At 29.8% G+C, this 17,780-nt stretch overlaps 1 protein-coding gene across 1 annotated transcript; it reads right to left on the bottom strand.

The window, feature by feature from the left end:
• Positions 1 to 4,606: 4,606 nt before the first annotated feature.
• On the bottom strand, positions 4,607 to 7,201 carry LOC137814443 (zinc finger protein JACKDAW-like). The gene is made up of 3 exons (XM_068617201.1): positions 6,681 to 7,201; positions 6,190 to 6,586; positions 4,607 to 5,838 (listed from the first exon to the last, which is right to left on the bottom strand). The coding sequence occupies exons 1-3, from the start codon at positions 6,814 to 6,816 to the stop codon at positions 4,872 to 4,874; spliced, it is 1,500 nt and encodes a 499-aa protein (XP_068473302.1). The 5' UTR covers positions 6,817 to 7,201; the 3' UTR covers positions 4,607 to 4,871.
• Positions 7,202 to 17,780: the final 10,579 nt, after the last annotated feature.

Raw genomic sequence — 17,780 nt, 5'->3', positions numbered from 1 at the left:
TTATATGCCTCAAACATCACCTCATTTGAATTTCAAACACTTTCTTGCAATGATCCCAGAGTACATGATGAGACACGTCTTTAATGAAGACCCACACAAAAATTTACTGTTTATTGGCATCTTTTCTAGTAGTATTCATCAGGAAAAAAGAGTAATTAATCTAGTTCAACCAAATGATAAATGATAAATGCATATCCAAAAGCGTGTAATTGTTACATTAGATAGACTGTAGAAAAAATCCTCACAACTTCATCAAAGGATAATTAAAATGAAAACCTAATTTTTTTTTTACAACAAAAGAATTTTTCATGAGTGTAGGCGGAAAATAATTGTCTCTGTTATTCCAACACCTTTTTTCTGTAAGCAACACTTTGAATAGGTTAAAAATTTAGAATTATATAATTTAACTTTAAAAAGGATAGTGTCAGTTAACAAATTTTATGAAATTATTTTTCTCCAAAAGAAAATATTAAATAAAAAGGATACTTTGATGTACAACTATAATAAAAAAATAAAAAATTGTTAACACAATTAACAATAAAAAAACATATATTTAACATTGTTTATAATAATATTTTTAAATTAAAAAATAAAATGAAAAAAATAAAATATTAATTTATTATGATATACGTGAAGTGTGTAAGGACCGAGAAAAATAGTCTTAGATTAGAAATGATACCATTAAAATTACACCTCAATATTTATTAAAGTGAAAAAGCTATATAAATAGAAAATTAGTTATTCAGGTTTCATTTTAAAAGAACCACCATCTCTTTAGAAGTTTCATTTTCCTTTCCTCTCCCTTCTCTCTAAGATTCTGATCTTCTCGCTCATCTGTTTGTTTGACGATCGGAGTCCTGACAGCGAGATCTACAAGACTGTCCGATCAGAATCTTTCATAGAGTAACTTCATTTTTGTTCCTTTTCCTTTCCTCTCCCTTCTCTCTAAGATTCTGACCTCTTGCTCATCTGTTTGACGATCGGAGTCCACCATTAGAATCCTGACAACGAGATCTACAAGACTGTCCGATCAGAATCTTTCAAAGATTTTATGATCAGAGTCTGTCATTGGACTCCTGACTCCTGACAGATTTCCCGATTAGAATCTTAGATAGAGTTAGGTTATCCTTAGATAGAGTTTGGTGGGTTGGAACTCTTAGTGAGCATCTGCTCAAGTCCAGGTAAAGGAAGCTAGTCTTATTCTTTACATTAAAACCCTAGGTTAGAAGATTTTGGATGTGGGGTGACGTGGTCACCAATTACAATTGTCTCTTTTGAAGAGTAAAGTAATATATTGACTAAAATAGTTGACTTTGAATATTTTATATTGATTTTAAGGTGAATAAGTTGTTGAAGGTGTTTGTGATTGAGAATTGAAAGTATTTGAATGATAATATAAATTAGTTGAACTGTTTTAGAATATTTTGTTGAATTACTTAAGTGAGATGTTTGATGAGAAGTGGTTGTTTGATTTTAAATGATGATTGATTTAAAGAGCATATATTTGGAATTAATTATGTGTTTAAAGTTTGAGATATATTTGGATTGTTTAGAAAATTTAAATATGATGTGATTGAGTGATGCATTATGTTAAATGATGTATATTTAATGAGGTTAAAATGTGATCAAGACATAGTATTTTTAGGAAAGAAAATAGATTGTTATTAGGGTGTATTGATTTGTGAGTGTCATTTACCCCCGTCATATAAAGATGATGAAATGATAAGATATTGAGATAATTATGTGCATGGTTGTGTGAGTTTCACAATAGTAGTATGACAGGTGCATGTCTCTGGATGCTAATTTCAATACACCTTCCGGAAGTAGAGTTAAATGTCTGAGTATGTGAGTCAAGTGTCTGACAGGAGTAACGTGGATGATGAACGTGATAGACACTCGATGGTTATATGAAATATTTGAGAAATTGTATGAGAATTTATGAATTTTGTGTATCAATTTGAAATTTAAATTATATAGAAAATTTTGTTATAGTTAGTTTACCTGTTATTTGTTTGTATTTGTGTTTTATCTGTGATGATCGTGTACAGGGGAGCAAATAAGATTGCAGGTAATAGAGCTCCTAGGTGAGCAGCTGGAGGATGTGATAATTTTAATTTGAATGCTTTGTTTGTTTTTAAAACTTTTGATGTATATATTAAAATCCCTACGAAGAGGGATATTTTTTTTTAGATACAATTATGAGATAGTTATATATATTCATATGTTAAGTAGATAATGTTTTTTTACTTTTATTTTATTATATATGGGTAAAAATTAGGATGTTACAAAATGTGTATTTTTACTATTAAGAATGTTAAAATATTAACATCCAAATAATATATATATATATATATATATATATATATATATATATATATATATATATATATAAACTATATATCACTCTACCTGCATCAGCTTTGTTCTTGGTTTTAAGGCCTCACCTAACTTACGACTATACTATTAAAAGTTATTAAATAAAAATTAATTTAAAAGATAAAAAATAATTATTTAATATATTAATTAAATTAAATATTATTTTATAAATTAAAATAAATTGTTAGTGATAAATAAAATGTTGTTAAATTAAATATCAAATTAGTAATTAGTTTATTTTATTTTTATTATTAATAGAAATTATTTTAAATATCAATAATTTTTTTAATTTATAAAATAATAACTAATTTAGTCATAATAATAATTAATTAATTCTTTTTTTACACGATTATTTTATATATACCTTTCACATCCATCTCAATATGTCTTTTATACATGTCTTTAACAATAATGATATATAACCAATGATTTGTTATTAAAACAAATAACAATAACTATCTCTTGTAGAAAGCCATATTGTGTTTTTCTCAACAAGGTGCAACTGTCTTTCTAGCATACCTGATCACACTTTTGATATGCACTCTTAAAGAATTAAGTTAGAGTGTAAATATAGCATAGAAAACTAATTTTTTTTATCGATAATAAAAATAAAATAAATATAAATATTTGAGGGATATTTTAATTCTATTACACAAGTTAATTAGTAGTCTAACATATAAGTTTCAATATCCAACCAAAACATCCTACCAAAACCTAATAGAAAATTACAGCTTAAAAAACGCAATAAACCTAAATCTTGAACAAATATCATAAATTAATTTGCACTTATTTATTTTAGGGTTTAGAGTAAACTAAAAAAAATCAACTATAAAACGACAAACTTTAAGTTTAGGGTTATATATATAATATGTTTGTCTCCTATTTAGTATATACGTTTTAACCCTAATCAAATTAGTTACTTAATATTCATCCATATCAAAGATTGTGTCAGATTAAATTTTATTTAGAAATATCATCTATTCCATATTCATGTATGCAATGGTATTTCATTCCATTGTAAATTCTGACTAAATTAAAGCCTATAACACATGTCTGATGCAGTAGATGTGTTACAGGTAAGTGAAGATGCTGCACAGCTACTGTTGGAGATAAGTGAGAAAGTTTGGAATCAGTAGGAACTAGGCGTTTACCTGATGTTTCTCAAGGGTTATGCCCATGAATATGTTTTGGACACATCTGTTTTGTATTGGCTTATGTTAGAATTTTTTTGGACAGTAGAATAGGAATTTTTGTAAGTCTATTCAAGCATTTTATGACTAATGTTTTTAGAATTTCCTCTTTGTTTTGTTGTTGACTTGAGTGGGAACTTTAATCTATTTTTTCTAATAAAAAAATGTCTGATACTGAAATATAGAATAAAATTTGTCTTAAACCTAACTCGAAACTGTTCCAATAGTTATTCCGGCTTTTTTTTTTCACATGCATGGGTTAAGTATGTTTGTATTTGCCATGGGTCGTTTCCAAACATCTGAACTGGTCTAGGGCAAACTTAAAGTTTCTATAAATGCAGAGCAGCAAGTACCAATCAGATAGACTGTGTTTTAACTCACTATACCACCAAATTAAGAAGTTTGACCTGAAAGCTAGTGGCAATGGAGCATAGCCTTTAATTCAATAAATACATACACTTATTTGACCAATATCAAACAAAACTTTAACCTCTAGCTACAGATTTTGGTTATTATCACTAGGGTCTATGAAAAAGCTAGCCTAACATCTAGATTCTGGCTACTTCAAACTACTACTAGGAAGCACTTGACATATATCTACCAAAAAGGCAACCAAATAAAATATGTCAAAATGCTTTTATTCCTCGTGAACCTCCCTTAAGCATCATTATTAATATTATGATTACTACTATAAAACACATCCCAACGTGTAAAGTTAGCTAGACTTATTTATTGTTATAATAATTTCAATAAGCAAGCTATTCCACCTTCTCATAGGTTCTGCAATACGTGAACTAATAATTGTTTTCCTCATTAACCCACGCCATGTAGGGTTGTTCAGGAACCGAAATTTGACTGAAGGTCAACAGTAATAGTTGTAATACCAAATACTATGCAGTGGTCATATTTTTTAATCATTTTCTATATTTCTACATTCGAATTCTTCATATTTTTTCTAATTGTTTTTTCATTACTTTATATCTTCCACTTCTCTCGAGGAAGTGAAGCCAAAAACGATAACAAGGTTAAGACAGAAGACAAACCAACAACAACAACTACTACTTAGAGAACATGCACTGCTAGGGGAACTTGCTGTTCCTTCTTTCATCTCAAACATGCAGTGGTCCCTACTACACTCAGAACAGCTGACAATAAGCAGAAACATATCTGATCACAAAATCGCTCTAAACCGGTCTTAAGCTTCACCAACAATTCCCAATAATTTTGTGTTACTTTACACTGTACTGCCATACACATGAATTGGGACCACTAGATATGTCATCTGAGTTATAGTCAGAAAGGACTTCATTGATGGGCTGCAGTGAATTGGTTCAAACCCATTGATGAGCCTAAGGAAGCAAACTTGACCAGCTCTTGGGGTAGAAAGGGATGTCCACCTCCATTTCTACTCATGCCAAGAAAATCTCTTGTCAAGTTATGTTCCACTGTGTTTGAGACTGGATGGAGCTTTAGCTGAGTTGGTTCCACATTGTTTTGCATCAGAAACTGATCAAAACCGTTTGATGAATGTGTCAATGAGCTAAAGTCAGTAGAACTGCCCAACATAGTTGCACTGCTGCTTGATCCATTGAAATTCTCATGTTGGTTAAAGTTCTGAAAGGCTTGGTTAAGTTGATCACAACTTTGGTTTGCATTGCTATTGAGACTAGTACTCTGGGCGGAAGATGAGCTCATCACTCCAAAACTGCCTCTGAAAATTGAAGGGTTGGTGCTTCTGGTGGAACCCATTTGTGCTGCCTTCTGCAAAAGGGCAGTGGCCGACATTGGGGAAGCTGAGATTGAATTCTTGTTTTGACTCTCAGAATAAATAGATGCCAAATCGGAAGCTCCACCTTCTCCCTTTGAATTGGATGCAGGCATTCCAAAATTGGAGAATATTGAAGAAGAACCAATCAAGGCATTATTAGCCTGTGCAATTTGCACAACCTCAGGCAAACCTGAAGAACTTGATGATGCCACATCAAGTGGGTTATTGATGTGATGATTTCCCTGATTCAACCACAGTGACAAGTTTGGTCTTTGTTGGTCTGCACCCATTCCCATTAAACGAAACCCATGTGGACCAAAGTGCGGAACACTCTGCATTCCCTGACCAGTGATTAATCCATGTGACGACAAACCAGCCTGTGTATTCATCACAGTTGCATCTTCGCTCTTGAAATTTAGACTACTGGTAGAAACTGAGGAGAGTCTCGAACTCTCTTCGACTAAGGCATCGCAGAAAGCCCTGTGAGTAATAAAGCTGTCCTTCCTGTTCAAAGTTCAATGAAAATTCCCCATTAATTATCAAATCATTTAAACTATACACTTCCACAATTATCCCACATTAAATCTCGAACTCAATGCACCAACAAACGAAAAAGCCTTTATTACATCCCAAAAAAGCACACACCAGAGATTTCAAAACTAAATCATAATAATATAGTTATACTACTAATAAACGAGAATAGAAGTAGATTTTATGTGACTTTGCAACTGCGAATTAATTCATGTCTACTTTGTATTGTGTCTATGAAAAGAATTCATTTTCACGAGACAAAATTATATGAATCAAATCCACATGTGACTATTCATTAGGAAGCTGCATGAATTAGTTAATTACCTGGAGAAGAGGGTGCCACAGTCGCACTTATACTCTCTGGTGCCACAGGTTTTGGTGTGAGCTTTCCAATCAGATTGAACAGCGTATTTTTTGGAGCACTTTTCACACTTCCACTTCTTCTCACCGTGTTTTCTGCTATAGTGCTTTTTTATTCCGGTGAGGTCGCCGAGAGCCCTGGCGGCGTGGTGGTGGACACAGGTCTTCTCTGGACAGATATATACCTTCTTCCGAACCTCTTTGTTTGACCTCTGTCGTAGCTTCCATGGAAGGTTGTGACCCCTCCTATGAAGCTGAAGGTTCTGGTCCCTCTGGAACCCTTTGTTGCATATTTCACAGATGAAACGGTTCGTGGCCATGAGAGTCTTTGGTGAAAGAGCAATAACCTCAGCATCTGGATCTGCATAACCCAGTCCAAATTAAAAATAAATTAAAACCAATTCGAAAGGTGGAAAAACCAATTTATTTGAGAAGAATTAGTGCTTTTAGATTACCTGGTGTTCCTGGTAGGTTTCTCTTCTTCTTGGTAAGTGGAGGGGGAGGATTAGGGTTAGGGTTTGTGTTTTGTTCATTGGGAAGCCCTGGGAGGGTAGTGGATAGTGAAAAGGGGTCACTGGGTATCATTTGCATATTGGTAAAAAGGTATTGAAGTGGTTTGCTTTCTAGCAAAGTAGAAGCAAACAGCTAACTTTCATAGGTTTCAGACAGTACAAGCAAGAAAACAAGGGATGTTAGAATAGCTAAAGCCAAGAAATATAATATAAGTTTTTTTTGGAGGTTACCACCATATTCTGTAAGAGGGAGTGGCTGGCTTCATGTGATTATTCTGCCCAAGGACAAGAAAAAGCCATAGACGAAACTTGAATCAGATAAAATATATTTAACCCCTCCAAAATATAGTATATATATACACAGACTTGTGTAAGGGCTTCCGACTGCTGTCTGCACCCTTGTTTTTTTTTATTTCTTTAACGTTTGAAAGATAAAACAAAGACCTCATATTTATAATCAACATGACAAATGATAATATACATACATATATACATACAGAGAGAGAGTGTGTGTGTTATACTATTGTTTATACACATTTTGTACCAGTTTTTTTCTTTATAAACTCCTTTGTCACACTCTTTCTCACGTAACCTACTTGTTTTGCATAAAAAAATGTTTCATAGTAGTATTTCTATTAATTATATAATTCATAAGATAAATTTATACATATAATATGTTAGCTATACATATCTTATGTCATACCCAAAATCTTTTCTCTGAAAGAAAGTTATACAAATAATATGTCAGCTCTCTGTCTGTCGTCACCCTCCCTTCCTCTCTCTCTCCTTTCCCTTGCTCTTTACTGTCTTTGGTTTTACGCGTACCCTCTTTCTCCATAACTCATTTACTGGCATTCTCAAAGTGACATGGTCATAAATTTTAATGGGCCACCACATGCCTATACACAAACACACACACACACTTTCTCTCTCAGTCTCACACAAACACACAAAACAGACCAGAACTTTCTCATAACAGAGATACAACCACATGCAGATCCGTAGAAGAATGTGTGTTTTCATCTGTTGGAGGGAGTGAGTTGCATTTCCTCTGCCTCATGTATATAGCAAATAAAAAAAATGACATATAACATTCCCTGCCAATATGTATAACATAAAATATAATTAATCTTAATAGAGCATGTGTATATTTAATTTTAAGCTCAATCTCCTTAAAAAAAACCGAAAATTTTAAAGCTGGAAGTGTACCTCCTTTGGTAAAAGTGAATAGATTACTTTATATACATACGTTGACTCTTTGGTAGCTAAATAGCATTATTAGTAATACGTATAAAAAGGGTTGTGTTGTGCACGTGACATGGAAGAAATGAAGGTTAAGATGATGGTGTTGGTGAGGAGCAGGGTAACAGAAAAGTTACTTACCTTTATAAGAGGCTTTAGTTGGTACTGAATGATTAAGCCATAATTACAGTGAGGGTACCCTTTTAGCATGCGAGAGACTGTTGTAAATGGCAGGTCAGTGAAACATTTGCATAGAGAGAGAGAGAGAGAAAAGGAAAGAGAAAGAGAGTGCATGTGTGTTGTGGGGTCAATGCAGTAGTCTACGATGTGGGACAGTGTTTGAGGTTCTCTTTTTCCGATGCAGGTTGATAGGACCGTCCGTGATACTCTGTCACTGCGTGGTCATTGTGAGGGCTCAAGAAAACTGAACCATGGGGGTCCCCGCTGCACCGTCCATCATCCCAAAAAGTATCACTCCTACATCCATAATTTTCTACCAAAATCTTTTTTACTATTCTTATTTTTACAGATTAATAAAATTTAGTGATTTCTAATGTGTCACTTAACAAATCACATCTATCTACTTACTTATATATTTATTTATTTAAATTACATAGTGGACTTGAATTACTAAAAAAATATTAAATAAAAAATAATTTTAAAGATAAAAATTATTTAATTATTATAATAATTAAATTAAATATTATTTTATAAGTTTAAAAAATTATTAGTATTTAATTTTTCTTCCTAATAAAAATTTATAAATTAATATTTAATTAGTCACAAAAATTTTAGTTACTAATTATTTTAGATTATAAAATTAACAACTAAAATCTTGATAACTAATTAGATATTAACTAATTAACTATATATCAATTTATAAATTAATTTATATATTTTTGTTAATAATAAAATTATTTTAGTTTATAAAATAATATCAAAGATGGACAGATTATAATTTATGTTTTATGGACTTTTCTTAAATTTTGTCTACTTAATTTAATAATATTTTTGAATTGTGATAAATGGTTGAATTAAGTTATGATGGAGTGTTTCTTTTATTATACTATAATAAATATTTGAGTAAAATCAGTTTATGTTGTGTTATAATAAATATACAAATTAGTTGTAATTAAAACATGTTTAAATAAATCAATTAATGTATAATGGTCAAACCTTTGCCTAGCCACTTGATACTCCTAAGACTAATTTAGAGTAAACATATACCCTTCTATAGTGACTTACACTTTAAGTTATAGAGTGACACCAACATGTCTCAGAATATGCTCCTATTGTTTAGTCACCTAGACGAAGACGTTACATAACAAATTTCAGCTAACTTCCCTGTATACAATGTTAATATTTTTAATAAGATTAAGAATTAATAAGAAAATATGAATTGTGTGTGTTTTTTCATGAGAAAAAATAAATAGATGTATTTCAAAGATACTTCAACCCTTACACAAGAAGGTATAACAAAATCTCCTAATACACAAGAGACAAGAGATAAGTTTTTAACTCAAACAAACCAACAAACTTAAAAAACTACCAAAACATTTACTCTCAAACACAAGTACACAAAACACTGTTCCACTAACAATAGATCCTACTGTACTAGTGGTGTCCGCACGATCAACACTCTAACTCAGCATTCGGTCCAAACTGGCTGACACAACCAAAACCATTACACCTAAACAATGTTAACAAGACTAATCAGCGATCAAACACTAGGTAATGCACTCTAAACATGACCCAACTCCCTAATTTGGCCTAATAACAAAGGGTCCATGGTAATTATATAAATATACACAAATTCCAAGAATCAGGTACGTCATGGTACTGTACTAAGAGCATCGAGTGTCGAACACTGATTTCTTACTTGAGCGTCAGAATACCTTTTGCAGGTACCATCCGATCCCAGAGCTAGCAAAGAAGAGTGAAGGAGCGAGTGTGAGAGTTCAGCTAAGAGAGAGGAGTAAGGTGTAGATCGACCGACCGAGGAGTAGCCCGAATCGTTCTCTGAGTTCCAACCTCGTTCGAGAACACCTCGCACCTAAAGCTTTTTAATAGATTTTATGCAAACCAACGACTCAAGGCATCAATCCGAATAAAAGAAACAACCTAAGCGTACCTTCGAACCAATGACCATAACTTCAGTTGCACCATTGTAAAGACTTCAATGTGATCTATCATGCTGCTCTTAAAAAATTTCTTATTCCTTTGCTTCCACAATTTTCCTACAACTGTTATCCACACACAATCCTAAAGCTGATTAACTGCTTCGTAGAAATCTATCATATTAAATCGTGATAAATACATTTTTTTGACTATTAGTGATAAGTCAATAACAAATTCATCCACTCATAATACTTCAACCAAACAATACTACAAATGCAAAAAAAATGTCACATTGTTTCCTCTTTCTCATACAAATATACACGTATGAATTAATTGTGTATGTAAGAAATACTTCGAATCACGTTGTGAAGATGAAGTTAATTAATTAAGAACTGGAGGACTACAAGAGTGATAAGACATCTTACCTCACACTCACACTCAATAAATGATGATAATAACTAGGTGACCACCAACTCTAGATATTACTTGATCATCATTGATCCCATGTGGCTTTGTGGATCATTATTTTCCTTTACTTTTTTTTTCTCTTTCTAATTTTGTTTCGCCAAAATTCTTCGTCCTATGATCATGTGCAATTGATTGCAATTCAATCAGATATTCTAAATCTCCATCGATACTCTATTTTTCCGGGTAAATTCAGTTGTTGCATTTTTTATGTAACTGCAAATGAGATATAACACCTTGTTTAGGATCTTTTGGCAGTTGTTGATCAGGGTTATTTTGGTTTAAATTGTTGCTACATTTTTTTTATAGTAGCTTATATGTATATGCACTTGATATATAATAATTGTTCTAGATTTGGTTGGGTTTAGAGGAATTAAAATATTAACAATTGGATGTTTTGCACATGTCTTTTTTAACCATCTTCTCTTTTTTTCTTCTTTGAAATACTCTTAATGTTTTATTTGCATTACTTACTTAAATGTCATAAGAAATTAACAAATGCAATTTAGAGAGAAAGATCAATAAAAGTTAGTTAAATTAAAAAAACGGTACAAGGAATGATTTATATTATAGTATTTAATTTTTAATCCTAATGCAGGGTTTGAAATTGTCCTATGATTTCATATATTGTTCACTTTACATGTTTTTAAAGCAACTTTAAAATGTAATTATATCTCTCTCCCAATTCGTCCTAATAATTTGTCTCTCTCAATTTCCAACAACCCTAGCTAGCTAGACTTATGTCTCATATATGCACAACTTTTGCCATCACAAGTAACAGCATTGACCTCCTCACTCAACTAATCACTGCCACTAATGTTAATATGAGAACTCTATTATTCCATATAGCACAAAGTGTCTCCAAAAGATTTTGAATCTTCTTCAATAATGATTATTTATAGATGTACCAGTATCCTCGTCAACTTGGTCCTTACGTGTATATATAGTTTAGTTGACTTTACCTATTACTGCTCTTCTTTACATTATTACATGAACAATATTTTGAAGTGTGATCAAAACCTATTTTCTTATATAAGACAATGTCTGTGTTCTTGATCTACAACAACTAGCATTAGTTCAATTTTCTAAGCAATTATGTGTTTTGGTCTTAGGCGTGTAAAGGTCGCAATTACTGGTTTTGAGATAGGTAGAGCACTTAAAGTTTCACGTCTTTTATAAGGACAACATATAATTGCAAAGACAATAATAGGTTAATTAAAAAATAAAAATAAATTACAACATGTCAATACAAAAAATTTATGGTGTATTATTATCTAAAAATTTAAAATTTATTTTTTTAGCAACAAGCTGTACTTTACAATAACATTAAATATCTTGATATAAATATTACTTAAATAATTCTTAAGTCCATAACACATATAATTAAAAAATAATAATAATTTCGTAAAACAGATAAAAGTTCCTGCGAAATTGACAATAATTTTTTCTTCATATAACAAGATGAAAATTTAAGAACAAAAAATTAAAAAAAAAAAATGTCAACTCATTAGCCTAAATCACATTAAAAAAGTATATTTTATTTAAATAATATTTTTTAAAGCTTGAGCTAACCTAAAGTAAATTATAAATCACGCAAGTCGATTTGTCACGTGGCAACATTATATATCTAAGAAATTAGTGACATGGTGAAATTAGAAACTACTTTTCTTTTGGGTTGGTGATATTTGTAACTAGTTAATCCAAGTAACAAAATTTTGCTCATAAAAGAAGGTACAAAAAATATTTAGGATGACGAACATATTAAGAAGTAACTTTAATGAGCCATTTCGTTGAAACGATGGATTTTTATAAAAAAAAATTTAGAAAGTTCATAAATCAAAGAAATAAAAAATTAATAAAATATTAAAAACTAATTAACAAAAGTTTCAATTTTTTTAAAATATACGGAGATTTGTGAAAAATATGATTAAAAAGAAATATTAAAACATATTATATTAAATATATATTTTATACTAATTATAATAAATATATTATGCTTTTATGTTATTAATCCATTTATATTTATATTATATTATAATAAAATAAGTATCATTAATAATATAATATAAATAATTATTATTATTTTATATATAAAATAATTAAAATAAGAATATTAATAATAAATTTATAAATAATAACTATAATTAAAAAATTAAAAATTTATAAATAATAATTAATAGTGATACAAATAAATAAAATTAAATAACAGTTTTTTTTATCACAAAAAATAAATAAATTGAAAAAAAAACTGTTATTTAATTTTATTTATTTGATCACTAATAATTATTAGTTATAAAATTAAACTATCAGTTATAATAATAAAATTAAAATTATTAATTAATTATAACATTATTATCTTTTATTTAATTAAAAAATATTTATAATAATATAAATTAATTAATTTTTATTATATATATATTATTTTATAATTCTAAAAAAATATTATATTTATTAAATATTCATAAGTTTCTTTTTACTTTCCACTCAATCTATAATAATCTAAAAAATCTCTTTTTTCTTATACTTTCTCTTTAATTTCACTTTCTAATTCAAACAAAATATATAGTATAACTCAATTTTGTAACCACTTTTTATTATATATATATATTTGAGTACATGTTCTACTCGTTTGACGACACTAATATTTTCTGAAAGTGAATGACCCTGGCCGGCGAGACTATTGAGCTAAAAAATAATACAGATGGAAAGAGAGAGTGGGGAGATAACATAATTAATTTAAAGGAAAATGTAATTTAGTAGTTTCTTTATTATACTATATAATTCTTTTTAAAAAAACTATATATATATATCATTAGCCAATTCAACAACTTTTGGCTTTACATATTTGGAACTATCTCACCATGAAATCCATATTATATTGCATGTTTCATCATCTCCATGTATAATCAGTATCCTATGCTCACTCCCCAACACATTCACAACAACACCACAAACATAATACAGATTCAAATTTTTTAATGCAACAAATTTCTCGTAAGGGTAGGAATGGAAAACACAGGTGCCATATAAAAACATATTATATCTGACCAGATAACGACATAAGGAGCAACCCTCCATTTATCTTCTCTACAAACTACACATTCCAATGGTTAATTCTTTTCAATTCAATTATAATAATAATTCCCTTCAATCTATACTTAATTAATTGGTTTTCGATTCACTGCAAAGTTCATCTGCCTTTTAATATTTTTAAACTAATACAATTGTCATCTTGTTTCCCTAAAACGCGTTTTAGAGTAAGATTTTCAAAGACCCTAATGGTCTGTGTTGGTTTAAGTTTTTGTGATTGTGTAGTATTACACACACAATATTCCACAATTAAAAAAAGTGGTCATACTTTAATACACACAAAAACATATTCACTTTATAATTCAAAATAAAAATATTTTAATTATATTTATTTTATTTTTTAATTTAAAATCTTAATATATATTATTATATTATTAGAGTTGGTTATTAATTGAGTGTATTATTTTAAGGTTGTGAAATTATTTCATATATATATATATATATATATATATAATATTCTACTCCACTACTCATAATGAACATATTAGGATATGTGATCATAGTCAATCTTATATTTTTAACAACATTCATTAACTGACTAGAAGATGGTATAGACAATAGATGAAATAGTTTATCTTCTAACTTTTCACAAATCACATGATAGTTATGTCTATGTACTTTGTGTGTTCAAGAAAGTAAAGATTGTGTGATATGTCAAGCTGACTGATTATCACACTAGAAAGCAGGAATGGAAGTTTGTATGTGAAGATCTTGAAGGATGTAGCTGAACCCTTCTAATTCACAAGCTATAATGTGAGCATCCTGTATTTAGCTTTGGAGGACCAAGAAACGGTAGTTTGTTTTTTTGATTTCCGTGAAATCAAAGAAGAACATAGGAAAAGGTAGTATCCAGTTGTAGACTGTTTGACAAGATGCCCAATCAGAGTCATTGAACCTTTATTTGCACCTCAAACTTAGCTACAAAGAACAATCATTGTGCAGGATCAGTCTTCTGGTAGTGTAGAATATGTTGTGCAACTTGTTGATGATAAACTGTGGATTCTTGTAGGAATTGACTGAGAAGATGAAGAACAAAATGTATATTGTTAGTGTATATGTGAGATATAAGAGTTTGTCAATAGTCTTGTGTAAGAATCTCGATTTTATAAATTTACAACTTCATAAAGAACTTTGTTATTAGACATAAAAGGTGTGGAGCAAGGCTTACTTGCAAGTATCCCAACTTCTTTCAAAATATCAAGGATATCTTTCTTTTGACATGGATGAATTATCTTTTTAGACCTGGTCACCTCAAGGCTGAGAAAGTATTTGAGTTTTCCTAAATCTTTAATCTTGAAGAAATCATTTAGAACACTTTTATATTCTTTTAATTTCAGATAAAGAATTTGCAATAATTATCATCTACATACACAAGTTAAAATGTGAAAGAATTTGGAGATTTTATAATAAGAAGAGAATAATCATATTTAGATTGAGAGAAACCAGCAAAATTAAGAAAGAAGGAAAGTTGGAAAATCACTACTTGCTTGCTTGCTTTAGCCCATATAGAGGCTTTGTAAGTTTGCAAACTTGATTTTGTTTTTCTATAATCAATCCTGGACGAGGTATCATGAACACATCTTCATTTAGGTCTCCAATAAAAAAAAAAACATTGTCAACATCTAATTGATGTAAATGCTAGTTTCGAATAGCTACAATGACTAAGAGAAGTCTAACTATTAGTTTAGCAACAAGGAAAAATGTATCTAAATAGTCAATTCCTTCTAATTATGTGTAACCCTTTGTTACAAGTCCTGCATTATGTCTTTCAATAATTCCATCTCCAATGGTTGTTTTTCTCCTAGTAAGTCTATGAGATACAATAGTTTGATTATATTGGAGAGCTTTAATCTCCTTCTTCATGACAATGATATATTCTGAATATTGACAAACTTGTTCATAATTTTTGAGTTTCAACATAGAAAGATATAACCAAAGTGAATTTCAGGTGTTTTTCATATATTAAACGTGTTTTTGACATGAGTTCATGAATATTCGACATCACATTTTGTATAACTCTAAATTTTATTAGAGTTGACATTTTGTATGACATTTTTACTCCAAAGAGATGAAAAAGGTAGGTATATAATATAAGCTTATATGCTTGTACATTTTCGCTGGAATAAATGAGGAAAAATCAATTAAAACATCAGTTCATTTAAATGCATACTTATTTGGTTCCAATGTCTAATATATGCTTAATGAGTTGGACTTTTTTAAGGAGGAAGGTTGAGTTTGTGGTTATATTATTATTTTTAATTTGCTTATTACTTTATTATTTTTTTGGCATATTTATAAAATTAGCTTAATATTTATTTACTTCTTTTTCAATATTTGAATGTTTATATTTTTTTATTCAAGATACGTATAGATGAAATACTTTTCTAGATTTTATTATTAATTTTATCAATTTAGATATATTTCTTGTATGATTTGTTAATAGTAAGACCATTTTCAACTTTTATTAGTTTTTTTTGCATAATTTATTAATTACTTTTGTTTTCTTATAAAAAAAATACATGTTCCAAAATTTTCATATTGTTTACTAAATCTTAGTTTATTAATCAGAATCAAATAAAATCAAAATCCATGAATCAATAAACTCAATCTGACCCATTCAAACATATATTGTAGGATTTAAGATTTGAGTTAACTAATGATTCTTGATTCAATAGCTAAATTTTAAGAGGCATTTGGATACCCCAATCTATAAAAAAAAGTAAAAATAAAACATACAAAAAGGGTTGTTATGTTGTATGTGTTTATTGTCACAAATACTTATTAACCACCACTTCCCAACCAAAAAAAATCCTATAATTCAAGTGAATATAATAACTAATCAATTCAAACTAAGATGCTCTCTCTAATTTTTTTATTAACAAAAGAATGAAAATAAAATAAATATGAAGTATTTTGCGAATTTTTTTTTATCAACAAAAACGAACGAATAAATAAAAAGTATTTGAGGATACCTAAACTCTTATTAAAAAAAACTTCCAAAGGCTCTTGACTTCTACTCTCCTAAAAACATGCAAGCAAATTATCTCCTAGAAACATAGACTGTAATGCAAATCAAAGACTCAAGTCATCGACCTGAAGTATTTTGGAGATGTTCTAATATGACTATAAGACTGCATAATCTTCAAAAACTAACAAACCCACTCTAACACCAAATGGTTGGCATAACTCTACACAAACTAAGATTCCCATTTCTATGGTTATATATTCCACGGTTAATTATACATGCCAATACCATTATGATATAATTGTTGGATCTCTGCATTATTATGTGACATACTGTATGTGTGTGTTCGTTAGAGAGATCAAGATGAGTGATAGTTCTTTAGTGGGTGACCCATACATTTCTTGCATTGATTGGGAGTGTAGTGACATACAGTTGTGAGGCAGCGGAGCAACGTCAAAACTGTCTGTCTATTAAGGGGAGAACAAGAATTAGAACACTGAAATGAATTGGTTAGTTCCAAAGAAGAAGAAACCAAATTACAGAATCAAGTTGGTCTTATTATGTTTATTCACCTTTCGTTCATCTTCTATTTCTTGGACTTTTCTGGAATAGGGTATTGGTACGGTAGGAATGACGCCAAATGCAAGCATCCTTCCCTTTATGGTTTTTTTTTTAAGAAAAATATAACAGCTCCATTATTATTTTCTGATGGAACCTTGCAAGAGAAACTTTTGGTTAGCACCATAGCTTTGGTAAGCTATATAAATATCTCAAGTTTTTAAAGCACATTTTTTTATTGAATATTTGTTGTTTAGATGATTTGTTACAGTTGGAACTAGTTAGAATGCAGTAGTTTGTAGTGTGCCCTAGTACCTTATAGCACGTTTTCTTTATTACTTTTCCAAATTCTTCAGGCAATATATATATTACTCAAGTTAGTGACAACAATAATTGTAATTAAGGCAGGTTTCCAAGTGATGAAGATAATTTTGAGACAAAAATTGCACTCAGGATACGAGAGATTGTTAATTCTGAGTCAAGTTTCATAAAAAGGAACAGTGACAGAAAATTTATTTTAGTTTTATCAATTAAAAAGTTTTATGGAGTAACTAATACAATTATCTTTCTCGACGTTTGGAACTGGGTATAAATTCATAGCTGGC

Source organism: Phaseolus vulgaris, chromosome 1 (assembly GCF_000499845.2).
Source record: "Phaseolus vulgaris cultivar G19833 chromosome 1, P. vulgaris v2.0, whole genome shotgun sequence".
Lineage (NCBI taxonomy): Eukaryota > Viridiplantae > Streptophyta > Magnoliopsida > Fabales > Fabaceae > Phaseolus > Phaseolus vulgaris.
Note: the sequence above shows the minus strand (reverse complement) of the source record. Positions and strands in the feature narration are given on the sequence as shown.

What these genes read in the sequence shown, in the direction of transcription:
- LOC137814443 (XM_068617201.1), bottom strand. Translation starts at nt 6,816, where the DNA reads ATGCAAATGATACCCAGTGACCCCTTTTCACTATCCACTACCCTCCCA. An exon ending in AAACCTACCAGGAACACCAG is followed by an intron (nt 6,587 to 6,680) that starts GTAATCTAAAAG and finishes TGGGTTATGCAG; the next exon opens with ATCCAGATGCTGAGGTTATT. An exon ending in TGTGGCACCCTCTTCTCCAG is followed by an intron (nt 5,839 to 6,189) that starts GTAATTAACTAA and finishes AACTTTGAACAG; the next exon opens with GAAGGACAGCTTTATTACTC.